Source organism: Lycium barbarum, chromosome 2, assembly GCF_019175385.1.
Source record: "Lycium barbarum isolate Lr01 chromosome 2, ASM1917538v2, whole genome shotgun sequence".
Classification (NCBI taxonomy): Eukaryota; Viridiplantae; Streptophyta; class Magnoliopsida; order Solanales; family Solanaceae; genus Lycium; species Lycium barbarum.
This window is the reverse complement of record NC_083338.1, coordinates 143,196,695-143,216,037: the sequence shown is the minus strand read 5'-3', so window position 1 is coordinate 143,216,037 and position 19,343 is coordinate 143,196,695. Positions and strand designations below refer to the sequence as shown.

Genomic DNA, 19,343 nt, shown 5'->3' with positions numbered 1-19,343 from the left:
AATTATATATTATGTATGTACATGAATGTACGTGCGTGCGTAAGTTTCACTTCTCTCTTGTTCTATATTGTCAATATATAAACTAGTTTTAGCTGTCATTAATGAAATATTTTAAATTTATTTATAATATAAATAGATAATCTTTTAAGAATTTGTTATAAGATATACCTCTAATTTTATTAATAATTTTTTATTACCTGCGTTGAAATATATTTATAAAGTTATTATTACATCTTATTTTTTACATGTATAAATAGATATCAGACTTTTAATTATTATTAATAAAAAAAAATATTATTCTTCTCATTTATTTCATTGTAGAACGACATTAAGTTATATACTTAACTAGTATTTCTCACTTTTCTTTTTCCGTATCGAAAATAATATCTATTTTTTATAGGAAATTTGTTACATAGATTAAAGAGATAAAAAAATCATGATTTTAAAGAAGTAAAAGAAAAGAAAATAATTTGATAATGTAAGGGTAAAATAGGGGTTTAAAAAGTTAATTATGATAAAGGGGAGAGAATGACAATTGTTTAAAGTTAAGGGGAGAATTTGATTTTTAAAGCAAAGATTTGGGAGGGGGGGGGGGGGGGGGTTAAAAATGATTTTCACTCTTAACAAATATATTAATTAGGAAGGATATTTGACTACTACCCTTATTTATATCTAAGTTGTAATCTCTCTCCATTAAATGTTTACTCTATTCATGTATTATTTTAATTAAATGACAAAATTCTACTAAGTGTAAAATGAGGAAAATATTAATTAATTATACTTAAAACTTCTAAAAATCACAAATAATTTGACACAACTATTTTAACCGCCCCAAATAATTTGAGACGGAGGTAGTACTTTCTTATCTCTTCAATCTTCTGGTTGTATTCTTTTCCAAAAATTAATTTTATTCTCAGGTTTTCACTCCAACCACTTAAATTATTTCTGGCAAACAACACAACTTGCTCCCACCAAATCTGACAGTATGTGCCACTATTTTATTTTCCCTTTATTTTAAACCCCCCCGCAACAAAAAAAAAATAAAAAAAATCCAAATCCCAAAAACGCAAAGCATATCAAAAGATAGTCACGAAATGGAAATAATGGGAACAACAATGAATCTTCTAAGCCAAGCTCTTCCGGGTGCCTTGTCTGCAACTCATCGTTGTTCCCTCAAATTCACTCACCCTATCCCTCCCCTTTTTACCCATCGCCGGCCCACTAAACTCAGCCCAATTAACGGCCCATTAAAACCCCTCACTATTGTTAACGCTGAATCTTCTTCCGGTCAAAGTTCTACTGTTACTACTACGTCCGGGTCGTCTTCTTTTGGCCCGGATGAACCGATTTCGTTTGTGGGTCAGGATAGTGTTCCTCTTGAAGGGGTTATACAGTTTGAGAAACCTGATTCTAATAACTTTAGGGACAAGCTTAATAAATGGGGGTAAGTCCTTTTTTTTTTTTTTTTTTGTATTTTATAAGTTAGTGTGTTATTGATATATAATATATACACGTAATATACATATAATATATACATATTCAGTGTATAGTTTTTTGTATATTTTGACTAAAGCCTGTAATTAATTTCGTCTGACGGGAGAATTATTTTTGTTGTGTGTAGTGATTGTCATAAACTCAACAAATAGTTTTTTTTTTTTTTTTTTTTTAAGGTTGCATTTTATTTGATTTTGTAAGTGATAGTGTGTTAGTTCCCCCGTTTCAGTTTGTTCGTCTTAGTTTGACTGGGCATTTAGTTTGAATCTTGTGGTCTTATGTCCTCCCTCAGTCCCAATTTAAGTGTCTTAGTTGACTGGGCACGGAGTTTAAGAAACTAAAGGAGGCTTTTGAATCTCACGGTCTTAGATTAAAGATGTGCATAGTCCTTTAAATCTTGTGGTCTTAAATTTGCCATGTAGAATGTTTGAATTGGAAAACTTATTATATATAGAAAGAGACACTCTTTTTGGACTCCGTTTCAAAATGTTTGTCTGGTTTTGACTTGACACAAAGTTTAAGAAAGTAAAGAAGGCTTTTGAATCTTGTGGTCTTAAACTAAAGATACGTAGAATGTATCAAAATGTCTTTTAACCTTGTGGTCTTAAACATGTCATGTGGAAATTTGGAATTAAAGAGTTGTCAAAAAGGGAAAGAGACATTCTTTTTTAAACGAACCAAAAAGGAAAGTAAGACAAACATTTTGAAACGGAGGGAGTAACAAAAAGGAAAGCAAGACACTTAAATTGGGACGGAGGGAGTATAATGTATCATAATGCCTTTTAATCTTGTGATGTTAAACATGTCATGTGGGATGTTGGAATTAAAAACTTGTCAATTAAGGATTTTTTTTTATTTTTTTTTGGGAACAGGCTAAAAAGGAATGTAAGATAAACAAATTGAAATGGAGGGAGTATTGAGTATCGGAATGAAACGGTTCAAAAATGTAGTGGGGTGGATATGGAGGACTGAGGCGTAATTATTGCTGTTGTTTGTAATGATTGTGTTATTAATGGGGATTTTCTTCCTTTTTTTGTTCTTTTGAATTCGTGAATTTCCAGCTGGGTGGCGTTGTTAGCTGGTGGAGATGTTGCGGCTATTTTATTGTTCTCTGCAATTGGAAGGTTCAGTCACGGATTCTCTGTGTTTGATCCTGATACACTGCGAACTGCTGATCCTTTCATTGCTGGTCGGAAATTGTTATGTTATTCTTCTGTTTTCAAGTTTTTATGTAGTCTTAAAAATAAAGGTTGAATTTTTAATGGTGATGGTGGTTCATTAGGTTGGCTTTTGAGTGCATATTTCCTTGGAGGATTTGGGGAGGATGGTAGAGGAAAGAATGGTCTGTTTAAGGCTTTCATTGCTGCTACCAAATCATGGTCATTAGGCATTCCGGTAAGTCCTTTTTACATACTAGTTTTTTGGATACTGTAATTTATAGATATTCTTGTGTACTTGTCTCATTATATGGTAAAATCCATCATTTAGGTGATTGGACTTTTGACTATCCTAGCTTCTTAATTACAAGTCTAGATAGTCAGCTTCTCTAAGATAAAAATCTAAAAGCTCAGTCAAATGCTTCTATTCTCCATTTTAACTAGGACTAGGTGTGAGCTGCAGTTGTTAGTTAGCTACCACAGAGCTTGATATTAAAGCTTGGAACTTGCTTGCGTTAATGCTCGAAGGATATATGGAGTAGAATGACATAGGCTTTTCTATCATTTCAAAAAGATAGAAACAAGTTCATTTAATTTGAAGGAGTTATCTTAGGAATTAGATTTTAGTATTGACACTCCCAATAAGATCAACGTCTGCCAAACAAAACTCGCAGAGAGCTGAATTGTTGCACATAAACTAAAACGCATGGTCCTTGTTAGGGTGAAAAACTTGAAATTGAGAAGTGTAAATTCCTCTTTCAATGTGACCCTACTCTTAAAGTTTTCTGCAGTGAGCTGATATGGTTCTTCGAAATTGGGCTATAAATGGTGAGTAAGGTGTAACTAGAATGAAGTTGTAATCCTTATGTAAAACATTCTGTGCCCTTAATAGGAGAACCAAAAAGCTAGTAATCGAGAAACATTCCAGAGTGGAATGAGGCTCTAATTATAACTATTGCTGTGTAAACAACTTTGTATAGAGGAAACAGATCAGATTGAAGATTTACTAGGTTTTCTGTAAGTCTTTTTTCTTTCTTTAGGTTACTCACTTTTTGGAGGTGGCCAGCATACCCTTAATGCTGAGGAATACAACTTTACCTGTTTCAAAAAAAAAAAAAAAAAAAAAAAAATCACACTTGGTTTGCCCTTGACTGCATGTGACCAGGAGTAAGCCTGAATATTTTAAACTGCATCATAGGGTGGTGTACAGCCCCTGTTCTAATGGGTTTGTGTTGATAGATATATAGGTCATATCTTTGTAGCAATTGAAATCTTTTGCATAACCAAAAAAAAAAAATCTGATTCTAAGTTGTAAAGCAAAATAGACAACAAAGATGTGGATAAATGGAAGGATGAGAGAAAGAGAGAAAAAGAATACCAATAAAAGGGCTAGTTCATTAGTTCATAATTTATAACTAACTCGAATATTTTCTATTTTTTGACTCAATTTCAGAAAAAAATAAAAGAATAAATAAAAAGAGGGGCGAAGTGCTACAAAAAAAGTGATGGCTGGCGGATGAAATTAATTTTTGTTAAAATTGACAAAGTGAGCTAAACAGGTTAAATATTCAAAAGTTGGGCCACAAAGTGCTATATATCTTTGGCAATAGCCACATGCTGTAAACCTTCCTATCATAAGGGAAGATCAAACGAAGCTTTTGTATAGGCTCGTCAAAACAAGGCAAAGCTATCAAGGAGATCAACAAAGATGGCTCAAGAAGGTTATTTATCGAGAATATGTAAATGACGGGACTAGTCACAGCTGGGCTGTACAAATTCATGATGGGCTTAAGATGTTGGATCTGGAGATGTTCGAAATAGAACTCCATAGATAGATTTTTACCCGGTAATCAACACTTTTTAATCAACGGAATACCATTAAGATAGGGGCCCTAGGGCCCACCAACTCATTTAAAAGCTGAATATTCACGGGGCAACTCCTAGCCAATGTGCAACAATGTGAAATGTGAAAAAAATAATTTTAAAAAAGGCCCAAAAAAACTGGGTATGTTGTTGTTGTTGTTGTTGCCCAAAAAGAAAAAGCAAAAGAGAAGGTTCTGATGAAGAAAGGAAGGTCAGACGATAGAAAAGGAACGAGGGGAGAAAAGGTCTAATCAGGTACAAATACAACAACATACCTAGTGTGATCCCATAAAAGAGAAGGTTCTGATGAAGAAAGGAAGTTTGGTCTAATCAAATATGTGGAAGATATGGAAGGGTGCGGAAATCAAATTTAACGGGAGGAAGGAGTGGGAAATCTAATCAACGTATGTGTAAGAAATAAAGGTGGGAAGATAGAAAGGGGGATGGGGGGTGGGGGAAGTCTAATCAATTGGTGTTTGTCTAACTGTCTGAGGCATGTCTTCATTTACTAGGCAAAAACACATGCCATTGGTCTTCAAAAATGGTAAAGAAAATTGGTTACCAGGTGTAAATTTAGTTTCAAGGCCAACCGAATGTAATAACTTACTTCCACTTGTCTATTTCTGAAAATTTCCCTAGATTTTAAGTGCATAAAAGGACATATAGCCCATTATTCCGAAGTTTAGCCTATTAGATGGTTCTTGATTTGATGTTTGAGACAGGATAAGAGCTCATTGTCCAAATATGCCTCCAAAGTTGTGGTTGGAATCCACGAGCAAATCATGCTGCCCCAATAATCAGGGTAAGAACGGAAAACAAGTTGGGGAATCAATCATGAGGCAAGAAGAAGGCATACGAAATGTAAATGCGGAAGAACCACAAACTTAATGCTAGAAATACCTCATTTGTTGTGGTATCAACAACAAATACCAGCTTCTCCTCCGGTGGATTTCAGGATGGGTACGAAGTAATAATATTTTAAAATTAAGCAAGCAGATAGGAGCAAAGTTCGAGGGTTGTAGACTTTAGGCTTATTCATCAAGATTGACAGCAATCGGAAAGAAAGGAAGAAGGCTTGAATGGATCTCCTGGGTGCATAAGAAAAAAGAGAGAAGCAAAGAAGTGAAGAAGCTGGAGTTCAACGTAAAGCGGAGGAGCTGGAAAGGGAGGAGTAGACTGCTTCAAAATTGAATACTACGAGGCTAAAAATATTTAGTTGGAATATGCAGATGAATTGTAGCGAAAAGCTTAATACACCGAGTTCTCTTATTCTATACTTGAAAGCTTATACAGTCAAAACCTCTCTATAACATCATCGTTGGGTCTGAAATTTTTTGGCTATTATAGCGATGGCTATACACCTATAACGTCATTGACATTTAAATAATATTTTGCTGTTATAGGCAAAAAAGATGCATAAAATCTATTTTTTTCATTTTTAATTGCCAAATCCTAAGCTTAAATCACACTTTGCATAACTAAGGAAAATCTTTTAATGATAAAATATATATTCATATATTATTCTTTGTCATACATAGTCTATTAAAGTATCAAAATATTTGGTCAAAATCTCTAGCCCTATTATTGGTCTTAGAAATTCTATTTCTATAAAGATGATTAATCATTATATTTCTTTTGACAATGTTAACATTAATGATTAATCATTATATTACAAAAAAAAAAAGACAGTTGTTATAGAGGGGTAATTTATAAAGAACGTATTGTTATAAAGATGGTTGTTGCTATTATAGGTAAAAACTTGTTATAGAGGGGTAAAATATAATATAAAAAATCAGTTCTGAGAGAAATGTGGCTGTTATAGAGAGGTGCGGTTATATGAGGGTGTCGTTATAGAGAGGTTTGACTGTATATGGTGAATCATAAGACAGAAATTTAGATATGGGAGGATAACATCGTCAGGAAAATTTGGCCAAACAAATAGGTTAAATTTGCAACACTGATTGGCCAAAAAATGTAGAAATCTAATGGACTTGCGAGAGACTGCCAGATTGGGAGAAATCACATGGAAGCAAAATGTAGGTGTTTATGGCTGAAACATGATGACAAGAAAACAGATTTATTCATAAAATGGCGAAATATCCACGGGAGATATAATCAAATATATGGGTTGGTGAGTAATGGCGAGGTGATTGAAGATCAAGACGTCATAAAACAAGAGAGACTACAGCTTTATTCGAAGTTGTACAGGGAGTGAGAAGATTAAAGACCTTTCTATTAAAATGTGTTTCTAGAATCTTTGAAGAAGCTATTATCTGGTTGCAAAGGGAATTCATCGAGGAAGAGGTCTTAAAAAGTGATGGAAGGGTGTGATGGTGATAAAGCACCAGAACATGATGGTTTTATCATGGCTTTTCGATTGATGATTTCATTTTTTAACCAACCAGAAGATTTTGTGAAAAATATCAATGACTTAGATTTATCTTTGACACCCAAGAATATTTGAACTTAAGAGCCTAGAAATTTCAAGCCTATTAGTTGGGTGGGAAGCTCGTAGAACATCATAGCAAAGTTGCTTACGAAAAGATTGAAGATGTTATTGGACTTTATGTAGGCATACACAAATGGCTTTGTAAAGAAATGTAGATTGTAGATGTGTTCTAATAGCTAATGTGTGCGTAGAGATTTGGAGAAGACTAGGTAAGAGTGGACCACCCAAGGGTGTGGCCTGATGGTCAATGAAGTCGAAGGAGAACCATGAGGTCTCAGGTTAAAATTCTGTGGAGCCAAAAAGCACTAGATGATTCTTTTCCATCTGCCTAAGTCTGGGTGGACAGAATTGCCCGGTACTTGTGTTGTTGGTGGTAGCAGGTATCCGGTCGAATAGTCAAGGTACTCGCAAGCTTGTCTGGATACCATAGTCATAATAAAAGAATGGAGTTATCTTAAAATTAGACTTCAAAATAATATGACCATATTAATTGGAGTTTCTTTAAGGATGTTGAAGCTCATGGGATTCAGACAGAAGTGAATAAAGTGGAATAATTGGTGCATCTCTGCAATCAAATTATCAGTTATAGTTATTGTATCAGCAGTGGGTTTTTCTCCTCTCAAAGAGGCTTAAGGCTAGGAGCCCCGTTGTCTCTTTTTTGTTTTTAATGGTGAATGGAAGGTCAGAACAGAATGCTGAAAAAAGATGTACAATCGAGCTGGATTTGGGGTGGCTAGGTGGGTAGGAAGGAAAAATAACTGAAGTGGCGTCTCATATAAAATTTATGCTAATGATACATTTATAATGTGTGTACAGCAGATGGGATGGTTGGAATATTTGAGGATAATTTTGATTGTCCTTGAAACCATTTGAGAATAGAACCTCCTGTTTTCCTCATAAAGTCCTCTCCATTTATTATAGCTTGGTGCTTGACATGTTAAATGATTTTGTGAAAACTGGTGTTCTAGTTCAACTTTTACAAGTTGGGTGTTTATATATTGAAGCTTTCCCGATAGGAGAAAATATATGGTTAATCAAATTTTGCCTATGATACATTGGACAAGCCCATGTAAGAAATAAAACCACGAGTTATCATCTAAAAGTCCTCCTTTTATAACCATATATAATCAGTACAGAGCTTGGTGCTTGAAGTGTCAAGTGATTTTGTGAAAATTGGCGTTTTAGTTCAATGTTAACAATTAGTGTTCATATATTGCAACTTTTCTGATTGGGGAAATATATGTGGTTAATCAAATTCTGCCTAAGATTCATCACAAGTCTTATGTAATAACAGCAGTGGCAATGGTAAGAATATTAATTTATTCAGTGGTGTTGGTAGAAAAGACGGTGTCACGCGTCACGTAAAATGAATAGAATTACGGAAATGACTATGGAAAAGTCTTGATTTGAGTAGTAAGTAAGAAGTGACAAATCGACATGGAGGGATCTTGCCTCTGTTGCACTCTTGTGTGGCTGATCTAATGTCTTTGGTAAATTTTTCTGGTAATAGTTGTTTAAAGTAGTCTTTTATTAAGGCTTGATATGCAGTATTTGCTTTGTCATTTCCATGGATGCTTGTGTGCAAGTTATTGTCATCTTATTATGCAACCTTCGACCTTCCATTAGAGTTGGATAGATAACTATCATGTTTTTTTTTTTGATAAAGGTAACATCTTGTATTCATATCCAAAAGCAGCACCTGGAAGTGCTGAGGGGGTAATTACAAGCTCATAAAAAGAGCCATGGTGAGGCTGTCAAAAGCTAGTCTAAAACTAGTCTGCTGTATCATTACAATTTGCCTATAAAATCTATCAAATCCCCTATATCCCCCAATAAGTTCTGTTTACACCAAAAATATAGGACACTAAGACAAATCATCCTAAATTTATGGATGGAGTTGCTTTTGTCTTCAAAAAGTCTTAAATTTCTCTCTTTCCAAGCTATCCACCAAATGCAAGCAGGGATTAGCTGCCACCAGTTCTCTTCTCCATTTCTGTTGCCAATACCTTGCCAACTGTTGAGTAGTTCAAAAGTAGTCTTAGGCATGGCCCAACTAACACCAAGAATACAAAAGAACATGTACCACAGATTTGCAGTTGTCTTGCAATGAATGAAAAGGTGGTCATTTGTTTCCACATCTAATCCACAAAGTAAACATCTTGAGCAAATCTGAAAACCTCTTCTTTGTAGCCTTTCATGTGTTAGGCATGCTTTCCTAACCACTAGCCAAGCAAAGCAAGAGACCTTTAGAGGGATCTTGATTTTCCAAATGAGTTTCCAAGGCCACACCCCTGTGATGGAGGTTCTATGATTATAATTCCAGTAGGCAGACTTGACAGTGAAAAAGCCCTTACTATTTAGCGTCCATTTTGGTTTGTCTGGTATATCTGGAGTGATCTTGAAGGGTTCCAAAGTTTGTAATAGCTCGGCTACTCTATCAATCTCCCAATCATTTAGTGCTCTCCTGAAAAGCAGATTCCATACTTGATGTTCCCATACCTGGTTGGTCTTGGTTTGCTGTTGAAGGCTAATCAAGTAGAGATCAGGGAAAAGGCTCTTCAAAGAGTTTTGACCTATCCATGCATCATCCCAGAAAGCAGTTTTCAGACCATTGCCAATTTCGATGCAAATGTTGCTGTTGAAAGTTGGCCAGTAGTTCCTGATGGTTCTCCAAGTACTGGTCCCATAAGTGGATGTGACCACATTTGTTGTCCACTGGTTTAACAAACCATATTTATGAGCAATGAATCTTCTCCATAATGTAGTGTCTTCCAAACTGAATCTCCATAGCCATTTTTGTAGTAAACTCTGATTGTGAAAACTAAGATTCCTGATACCCAGACCTCCTTGCTTTTTGCTGAGAGTTACCGCTTCCCATTTTACTAGATTCATGCTTCTTCTGTCCTTGTTGCCTTGCCACAAAAAATTTCTCCTCAATTTGTCTAATTTGTCCTCCACACATTTGGGGAGGGGGAACAAACCCATCATGTAGGTGGGGAGGGCATCAAGGACTGAACTGATAAGAGTTAGTCTGCCACCTAGAGACAGGTACTGACTTTTCCACCTTGCTAGCTTCTTGTCACATCTTTCAATCACCTCGTTCCAGATCCCTATGGATTTGCTCTTAGCACCAAGTGGCATTCCTAAGTAGATTGTTGGAAGTGATCCCAATTGGCAGCCAAGGATCATAGCTAGTGTTGGAAGGTCAACTACCCGATTGACAGGGAAAAGGCAGCTTTTATCCCAATTTACATGAAGACCTGAAAGGGCTTCAAAAATGGTGAGAATGGCTCTGAGGTGTCTGATTTGTGCCACTTTTGCTTCACAAAAAACGAGGGAATCATCTGCATAAAGCAAATGTGTAATCTCCATGTTGATGCCCAAGTTGTTTGTAGTTCCAAAGCCTCTGATCCAACTGTTTGTATTGGCAATTCTGAGCATGTGATTGAGTCCTTCCATGGCTAGGACAAAAAGAAAGGGGGACAAAGGGTCCCCTTGTCTTAGCCCTCTGCTGGAGTGAAAGAAACCTTCGGGGCTTCCATTGATTAAGACTGAGAACTTCACAGTTGAGATGCAAAAAAATATCCAGTTCCTCCATTTCCCTCCAAACCCCATATCGGTCAAAACATTCAAAAGAAAAGACCAATTCACGTGGTCGAAAGCCTTTTCCACATCAAGCTTACATAGGATTCCAGGAACCTTTTGTTTGATCCTGGAGTCAACCAATTCATTAGCTAACAAAGTTGCATCCATGATCTGCCTCCCTTTAATAAATGCCATTTGGTGGTCATTGACAAGCTTGCCCATGACAGTCTTTAGTCTTTCAGTGATGAGTTTGGAGATGATCTTGTATACTCCTCCTATTAAGCTTATTGGTCTATAATCCCTTAATTCTTCTGCTCCATATTTCTTTGGGATCAAAGCAATGAAAGTGGCATTTAAAGACTTCTCAAAATATTCATTCTGGTGAAAATTGTGAATTGTCTGCATCATGTCATCTCTGATTGTGTCCCAACAAGCTTTGAAGAATCCCATTGTGAAGCCATCCGGGCCTGGAGCCTTGTCTATAGCACTCTGCTTAATTATCTGTATCACTTCAGCTTCAGAGAAAGGTCTTTGCAGCCAATCTTGTTCTTCTTGAGTGATCCTTGGACAACCGATGTAGTCAAAATTTGGCCTCCATGATTCTGTTTCAGAATATAATTGCTTGTAGAAATCCACCATGGCTTTCTTAATATTATCAGGTTCCAAGACCTCTTCACCTCTAACAATCAGTCTGTCAATAGTGTTGTACCTCTTATGAGCTGTTGCCATTCTTTGAAAAAACCTGGTATTTTTGTCACCCTGTTTCAACCACAACACCCTTGATTTTTGTCTCCAACTGTCTTCTTCTTTGTTAGACAAATCTTCCAGCTCAACTAAAACAGTTGCCCTAATCATCATCTCATCTTCATTTAATTCCCTGTTGTCCTGTGCGTGATCCAGTTCAGCCAATTCATTTAGAAGACTGTTTTTCCTATTAAGCAGCTCACTAAACCTGCTCTTGCTCCATTCTTTAAGCTTACCCTTCAAGAGTTTAAGTTTTGTGCTGAGTACATAGTCTGGACAGCCAAGTACCACAAAATTTGACCACCATTGCTGGACCATATCAGTAAAACCTTCCACCCCAAGCCACCAATTTTCGAATTTAAAGTAACTCTTCTGATGATCCCAGTTTCCACATTCAAGCATAAGTGGTGTGTGGTCAGAGTCAACCCTTGGCTGCATTTTTTGTTTGATATATCTGAAGGATTCTTCCCACTCCGTAGAGTAAAGAAACCTGTCGAGCCTAGCTGCACTATTGTGATGATAACTATCATGTTCTAGTCTCAAGCTTTCCTCGGATCTTGATTTGGTGCGCACTAATTTCATTATAGTCATGGAATGATGAAGTAGTTCTGTCAATTGTGTAATTTGTTCGACATTTTCACCTATCATGTGTGCTACTCTATTTTGAGAAACTATTTGTCTGTTTAAGCTTGAACACGGCAGTATATGTTGTATGATTGTTTGTCAGAGAGCATGACGAACTGCAAACATTATAGTGTATAGATTAGTAAAATCTGATGTAATTTTTGAAAGAAGGTTACATGGATAGACAGGTCTCAGTCCCTTCCACTTGTGTGGAGCAGGAGTTTGATCATATTTTTTGTTAAAATACTCTTATCAGCCTATCATTTTTCTCCCGTTTCTTTGGGGTCCAGGATTCCTGGTTGTGAATTGACTCTTATTTACTTTCTGCTTCTCTTCTTTTGCAGGTGGGTTTAGCTATAAGGGCTGCCAGTGTGGGTCATATACCACCAGTCAACTTCATAATAGTTACCATGGGGAGTACTGCTGTATTACTTATTGGATGGAGGACACTCTTGTTCAGTATTTTACCAACCGACAAGCCGAAGAAGAATGATGTTTATAAGAGCGGAAGCCCTTTTGAACTTTTTGAGGTAAAGTTGCTCTTGTCTAACCAGTAACTCAGGGATATTAAGGGTGTAATAGCTGTTTGCATGATCTTTTTCTTGCTTTCCCAACATGGCTACCCTGTTTGTACTATAGAATTCCCTGTGATCTAAAAGCCATGGAACTTTATATGCATGTAGGATGTTATGCCTTTTTTCCCCCATGAACTAAACCCTAAGACAAAATAATCCGTAAAGCTGGTGATATTTAAGAAATTTGCCAAAGGTCTATTGGAAACAGCCTCTCTAGGGGTAAGGTCCTCTACCCTCCCCAGACCCCACTTGTGGGATTACATTGGGTATGTTGTTGGTGCCGGTGGGATATAAGAAATTTGATTTAGTTTTGTTGGAATAACACTTGGTTGACATTTGATCAATTCGTTTGCATAAGAGCTCAGGCAAAGTTGATAGTACCATTATTCCTCACCTTTCGGGTTGTTTTGGACAAACTTGGGTTTTGTCTAACCTAAAATTGTTCACGTTCATCAAAGAGGTGAACGAAAGGAAAAGAAGAGGGGGTGTAGACACGTGTTTACTTTCTATTCTTATTTTTGCCCATGAGAATATATTCAAGTCAAACTTTTACCCATGCTCGGCCTATTTTTCCCTATAGCATGAATATTTCTTACATGGCAACTATGCAGTAACCGTGTAAAACATGGTTGCTTGTTATTTTCGGTATATATTAAGAAAAATATCCTTTTGTTGCAGTTGTTGACATCGTTGGTAAGAAGATGGTGATTGTGGTAGCCGTGCAGGCGACGTTTTATTGCTGATTATATTCTTTCTAACGGAAATTTTCCAGCATGTACATGTCATTTCTCGTTATTATATGTACATGTAAGAGACTTGACTAGTGCAGCTCGTTCGTCTGAATAACAATGGAAGAAACTACAGTTTCCATCCTTCCCTCATTATACTACAGGTTACTTAAATTGGTGCACGAAAATGTAGCATAAACTTAGTTTAGTGCAAATGTGGCTTCTTAAGATCCTTGAACTATGATGAGTCACCTATGGTCAATAGAAAGAAGATACAGTTAGTAACGTTCCAGTTAATAATTTGTAGGAAGCTGGCTGCATCTTTGGAAATGGTTTAGTTAAATTTTACTAGTTTGGTTGTATTAAGATTTGAAATGATAAAGAAAAATCTGTTCAGTAATGCAGCTCAATGCTATTCAATTGCTCAAAGATGTTCGGGAAAGCTCCTGTGGTGGAGCTAAAAGTAGGAAAGGTGGTTCAGTTTAGAGGTAGCAATTTGAGCTCATATTTAGAAAATTAGTCCACTTTATCTATATGTTAGTGAGTTGGGTCGCTCATATTGCGAATTGCCCTTCCTTTGGGGTGGTCTTTAAATTTTTCCCCTCATATTTGAAATCTTTAAATTTTGCCCTTCGGCTAAAACCCCATGGGTTTCAAGTTCGAACCCCCACACATTCAAAATTTTAAAAAGAATTCGCAAGGCAGAGTTTAAATTTCGTTATGCTTCTATCAGCATACACTTGTGAAGAAATTATCAAAGTTATGTCGGATCCGGCATACTTATGCCTTATGGGCAGACTTAGCATAAGTATGCCGGGTCCGGCACAACTTTGGTAATTCCTTCACAAGTTTATGCCGGTAGGGGCATACTTTTAATGGGTAAACTTTTATAGTATGTCACATAAGGCGGAATTTTTCCTTAAGGCATAACTAAAAGTTTGTCTTATAAGGCAAAGTCTATACCTTAAGAAAAAGTTCTGCCTTATGAGGCATACTTTTGGTTATGTCTTAATTAAAAGTCTACCCCATAAGGCATAATTCCTTAAGGAAAAGTTTTGCCCATAAGACATAACTAAACTATGCCTTGAGGAAAAGTTATACTCCCTCCGGCATAACTTTAGTTTTTCCTTAACGATTTTATGCCGGATCCGGCATACACTCCCCCCAGCCCTGCCTTGCGAAATTATTTTTTTATTTTATGCCTGAGCGAGGGTTCGAACCCAGAACGACAAGTATCCAAGCGAACGGGCAAAACTTTAAAAATCACAAATATGAGGGACAAAATTTAAAGACCACCCCAAAAGAAGGGCAATCCGTGCAAAAAATGTATTTCAGGTGGGTAAATATGAGTTTCAAGTTTTTTTTTAACCCATAAAAATATGGGCAAATATGGGTATTCATATAAGAACACACTAGATCCAATAACAACTCACTTAGAAAATGAGAAATTTCTTTCTTCCACACACTTTATTTTTTATTTTTATTTCATATACTTTAATTTTCTTTTATAAAAAGCTTATAAAAAAGGAGAAATTTTTTTCTTACCTCCCACTCCGATCTCCACCCCCACCCCCACACCCACCATACCCCTCCCAAAAAAAAATTCAATTTCATATATTTTACCTTTATAAAATTTTATAAAAAATGAAAAAAATTTCTTACCCCCACCCCAACCCTCTCCGAACCCCCCCCCCCCAAACAAAAAAAAAAATCAGTTTCAAATATTTTACTTTTATAAAAGTTTTATAAAAAATCATAAAAAAATTCTTACCCTCACCCCACCCCACCCCTCTCCGACTCCCCCCCCCCCCCCCTCCCAAAAAAACCAATTTCAAATATTTTACTTTTATACAAGTTTTATAAAAAATGGAAAAAACAAATTCTTACCCCCGCTCCACCCACTCCACGACCCCCGCCCTCCACCCCAAATTTCAATTTTCATATATATATATATATATATATATATATATATATATATATATATATATATATATATATATATATATATATATATATATATATATATATATATATATATATATATATATATATATATATATATATATATATATATATATATATATATATATATTACTTCTATAAAAAATTTATAAATAAAGGAAAAGAATTTCTGGTCCTCCACCCCAACCCCCTGCAAAAAAAAAAAAAAAAATTCATATATTTTACTTTTATTAAATAATTATAAAAAATTATAAAAAATTCTTACCCCCACCCCTCACCCCTGAAACTTATATGAAAAAATTAATTTAACTTGACAAAAGAAAAAAATTATAAACATACACTTGAAATAATATTACACTTGTATAATATGAGTTAACCCATAACCAACCTAACCATTTATCACCCAACCCATATTTACCTACATAAAATATGGGCGGTTTGAAACTCAATCCATTTTTATTCAAACCATTTTCAACCCATTTGCCACCCCTAGTTCAGTTGAATGTCCTTTGTTTGAAAATTATATTGTGCAAGTACCTTAAAAACAAATTCGTTTATTGCATATATGTAACTGTTGAATCCGCTCAACATAAGGAAAGTTTCTAAGTAATATCAAATCCCCGTGTTAGGATTTAACGGAGTCCGGAACTAAAATGACCTAATAAAAAAACAATTGAGCCAAAATACCCTAAGAAAAAAAAGGGGCACCAAATTACCTTTAACACACCTTTTTTATGCGTTATGTAAAAAGGTGTTAACGCCCCCCGTTAACATTCGTTACACTTGTATAATATGGGTTAACCCATAACCAACCTAGCCATTTATCACCCAACCCATATTTACGTACAGAAAATATGGGCGGTTTGAAACTCAACTCATTTTTGTTCAAACCATTTTCAACCCATTTGCCACCCCTAGTTCAGTTGACTATCCTTTGTTTGAAAATTATATTGTGCAAAGTACCTTAAAAACAAATTCGTTTATTGCATATATGTAATTGTTGAATCCGCTCAACATAAGGAAAGTTTCTAAGTAATATCAAATCCCCGTGTTAGGATTTAACGGACTCCGGAACCAAAATGATCTAATAAAAAATCAATTGAATCAAAATACCCTAAGAAAAAAAAAGGGACACCAAATTACCTTTAACGCACCTTTTTTATGCGTTATGTAAAAAGGTGTTAACGTCCCCCGTTAACATTCGTTACCCGAGCTTTTTAAAAAAAAAAAAAAACTTGCATAGCGCAGGAAATAGATGCGCTATGTGAATCCAATTAACAAGATTGTTGTATTATAATTTTGTTGCCAGCTTTCTGACAAATGGCATCATTGTAAGTATTACTCCCTCCGTTTCAATTTATGTGAACCTATTTGACTGGGCAAGATATTTAAAAAAGAGTGAAGACTTTTGAAATTTGTGGTTCAAAATATATCTTGCATATTTGTGTGGGTGTAAATCATTTCATAAAGTGAATTTGTTTCCAAAATAGGAAAGAGGTCATTCATTTTAACACGGACTAAAAAAGGAAATAGATTCACATAAATTGAAACAGAGGGAGTATAATTTTGTTGTCTTAGAAAATGATTATAATTCTTTTCTAAATATTATATTTTCGGTTGCCTAAGACACTTAAATTAATAAGGAGGGGAAGTTATTTTTCGTAAGCATAAGCTAAGTATTATTTTTGGCTGTCTTAAAAAATAATTATAATTATTTTCTAAAAATAAATATAAGCCACTTAAATTGATACGGAGATAATTATAATTATTTTCTTATAAAAATGTAACACGCTTAAATTGGCATGGAGGGACATTATTTTTTCGAAGCATAAGTTAAGTGTTATATTTTTTTGTTGTCATAGAAAATGATAATAATTATTTTCTAAATCTTATATCATCGGTTGATTTAAAAAATGATTAAATTATATTTCTAAAAAGAAAAGCAAGACACTTCAATTGATATGAATTTGGGATATTTTTTTCGTAGGCATAAGCTAATTTTATATGTTTGGTTATCTTAAAAATTAATTATAATTATTTTTATAAAAATGTAAGACACTTAAATTGACATGAAGGGGATATTATTTCGAAGCATAAGCTAAGTGTTATATTTCTTGTTGTCATAGAAAATGATTATGATTATTTTCTAAATCTTATATCTTTGGTTGTTTTAAAAAATGATTAAATTATTTTCTAGCCTAATTTTATACGTTTGGTTATCTTAAAAATTAATTATAATTATTTTTATAAAAATGTAAGACACTTAAATTGATATGAAGGGGATATTATTTTGGAGCATAAGCTAAGTGTTATATTTCTTGTTGTCATAGAAAATGATTATGATTATTTTCTAAATCTTATATCTTCGGCTGTTTTAAAAAATGATTAAATTATTTTCTAAAAAGAAAAGCAAAAAAATTAAATTGATACGAATGGGATTTTTTTTCCGCAAGCATAAGCTAAATCTTATATTTTTGGTTATCTTAAAGAAATCTTTAAAAAATCTACAATTATTTTCTACAAAAGAAAGTAAGACACTTAAATTGATACAGAAAGGATATTGTTTTTCCTAAGCATATGCTAGGTATTATAATTTTATTATCTTAGAAATGATTATAATTATTTCTGAATATTGCATTTTTTGTTGCCTTGAAAAATAATTATAATTATTTCTAAAAAGAAAAGTAAGAAACTTAATTAATACGGAGGGGATATTATTTTTCATAAGCTAAGTCTTTTTTTTGGTTGTCTTAGAAAATAATTATAATTATAAACTAAAAAGAAGTATAAAACACTTAAAATGATACAGAGATTTTATTAATTTCTTAAGCATAAGTAAGTATAACTTATATGTTTGGTTATCTTATAAATAAGTATAACTATTTTTTTATTAAAAAAAGTAAGACATTTAAATTAATACAAGGGATATTATTTTTTTCTAAGCATAAGCTAAGTGTTATATTTTTTGTTGTCTTAGAAATGATTATAATTATTTTTTAGAAAGAAAAGTAAGACACGTAAATTAATACGAGGGGATAAGCCTATATTTTTTTAGAAAATATATATGATCTTTTTTAAGACAATCAATAAATATAAAACTTAGCTCATTAATGATGCAACGCAAATAGACACGACAAACCTTCATTAATACTCCCTCCGTTTCAATTTATGTGAACCTATTTTATTTTTAATCCGTGTCAAAAAGAATGATCCCTTTTCATATTTGAAATTTTTTTACTTTTACGCAATGATTTATAGCCACACAAAATATATGTGTCTCATTTTACACCACAAGTTCAAAAGTCTTCTTTTTTTCCTTAAACTCCGTATCCATTCAAATAGGTTCACCTAAATTAAAACGGAAGGAGTATATAAGTTGATGCCTTAGCCTATTCTCAGACCGTGGATTAGTTTGGAAACAATTGTCTTTGCATAGCACATCTATTTACTGCGTTATGCAAGGTTCTTTTTTTTTTTTAAAGCTCGGGTAACGAATGTTAATGGGGGACATTAACATCTTTTTACATAACGCATAAAAAAGCTGCGCTAAAGGTATTTTGGTATCCCTTTTTTTTCTTGGGGTATTTTGATTCAATTGGTTTTTTATCGAGTCATTTTGGTTCCGGACTCGGATTTAACGCCGGCCCCCAAAAAGAGTGAGATAAGTGCTTGATAAATTTTTGTGTCCGGAACCAAAATGATTCAATAAAAAATCAAGTGAACCAAAATACCTAATAAAAAAAAAGTTACAAAACTATCTTTAGCGCAGTAAAATACTGCGCTAAAGCAATTCACGCAGACGGAGCCGTTAATTGCTTTAGCGCAGTATTTTACTGCGCTAAAGTTTTTTTTTACTGCGCTATAGCGAGAACTACAAAAAAAATTGGTAAACTTTTTTTTTTTGTAACACTTAGTGTGTTTTTTCATACTTTGACCAATGATTAGTCGTGTGTCAAGACTCCGAAACATCAATATTTTATATAGAACCTGATATTTTTTTCTGCGTATAATGATATAGGCTCAGTACATCAAGGATACGTAGACGTTCGGATCGTCATTTTAGGGGTTGAAAAGGTGCCCGAAGTAAGTTTTGTTTGAAAAAACAAATGATTAATCGTGTGTTAAGACTCCGAAACGTCAATATTTTATATAGAACATGATA

At 34.3% G+C, this 19,343-nt stretch overlaps 1 protein-coding gene across 1 annotated transcript; it reads left to right on the top strand.

Annotated features, from left to right (window-relative positions):
• The first annotated feature begins 1,032 nt into the window (after positions 1 to 1,032).
• On the top strand, positions 1,033 to 13,363 carry LOC132627744 (uncharacterized). Its single transcript, XM_060343307.1, has 5 exons — positions 1,033 to 1,444; positions 2,556 to 2,683; positions 2,777 to 2,889; positions 12,261 to 12,446; positions 13,170 to 13,363. The coding sequence occupies exons 1-5, from the start codon at positions 1,095 to 1,097 to the stop codon at positions 13,197 to 13,199; spliced, it is 807 nt and encodes a 268-aa protein (XP_060199290.1). The 5' UTR covers positions 1,033 to 1,094; the 3' UTR covers positions 13,200 to 13,363.
• The last annotated feature ends 5,980 nt before the right edge of the window (positions 13,364 to 19,343 follow it).

Excerpts from the sequence above, each read along its gene's own strand:
- LOC132627744 (XM_060343307.1), top strand. The coding sequence starts at position 1,095 with ATGGAAATAATGGGAACAACAATGAATCTTCTAAGCCAAGCTCTTCCG. Across the intron at positions 1,445-2,555 it reads GACAAGCTTAATAAATGGGG|CTGGGTGGCGTTGTTAGCTG; the intron begins GTAAGTCCTTTT and ends GTGAATTTCCAG. Across the intron at positions 2,684-2,776 it reads TGCTGATCCTTTCATTGCTG|GTTGGCTTTTGAGTGCATAT; the intron begins GTCGGAAATTGT and ends GTGGTTCATTAG.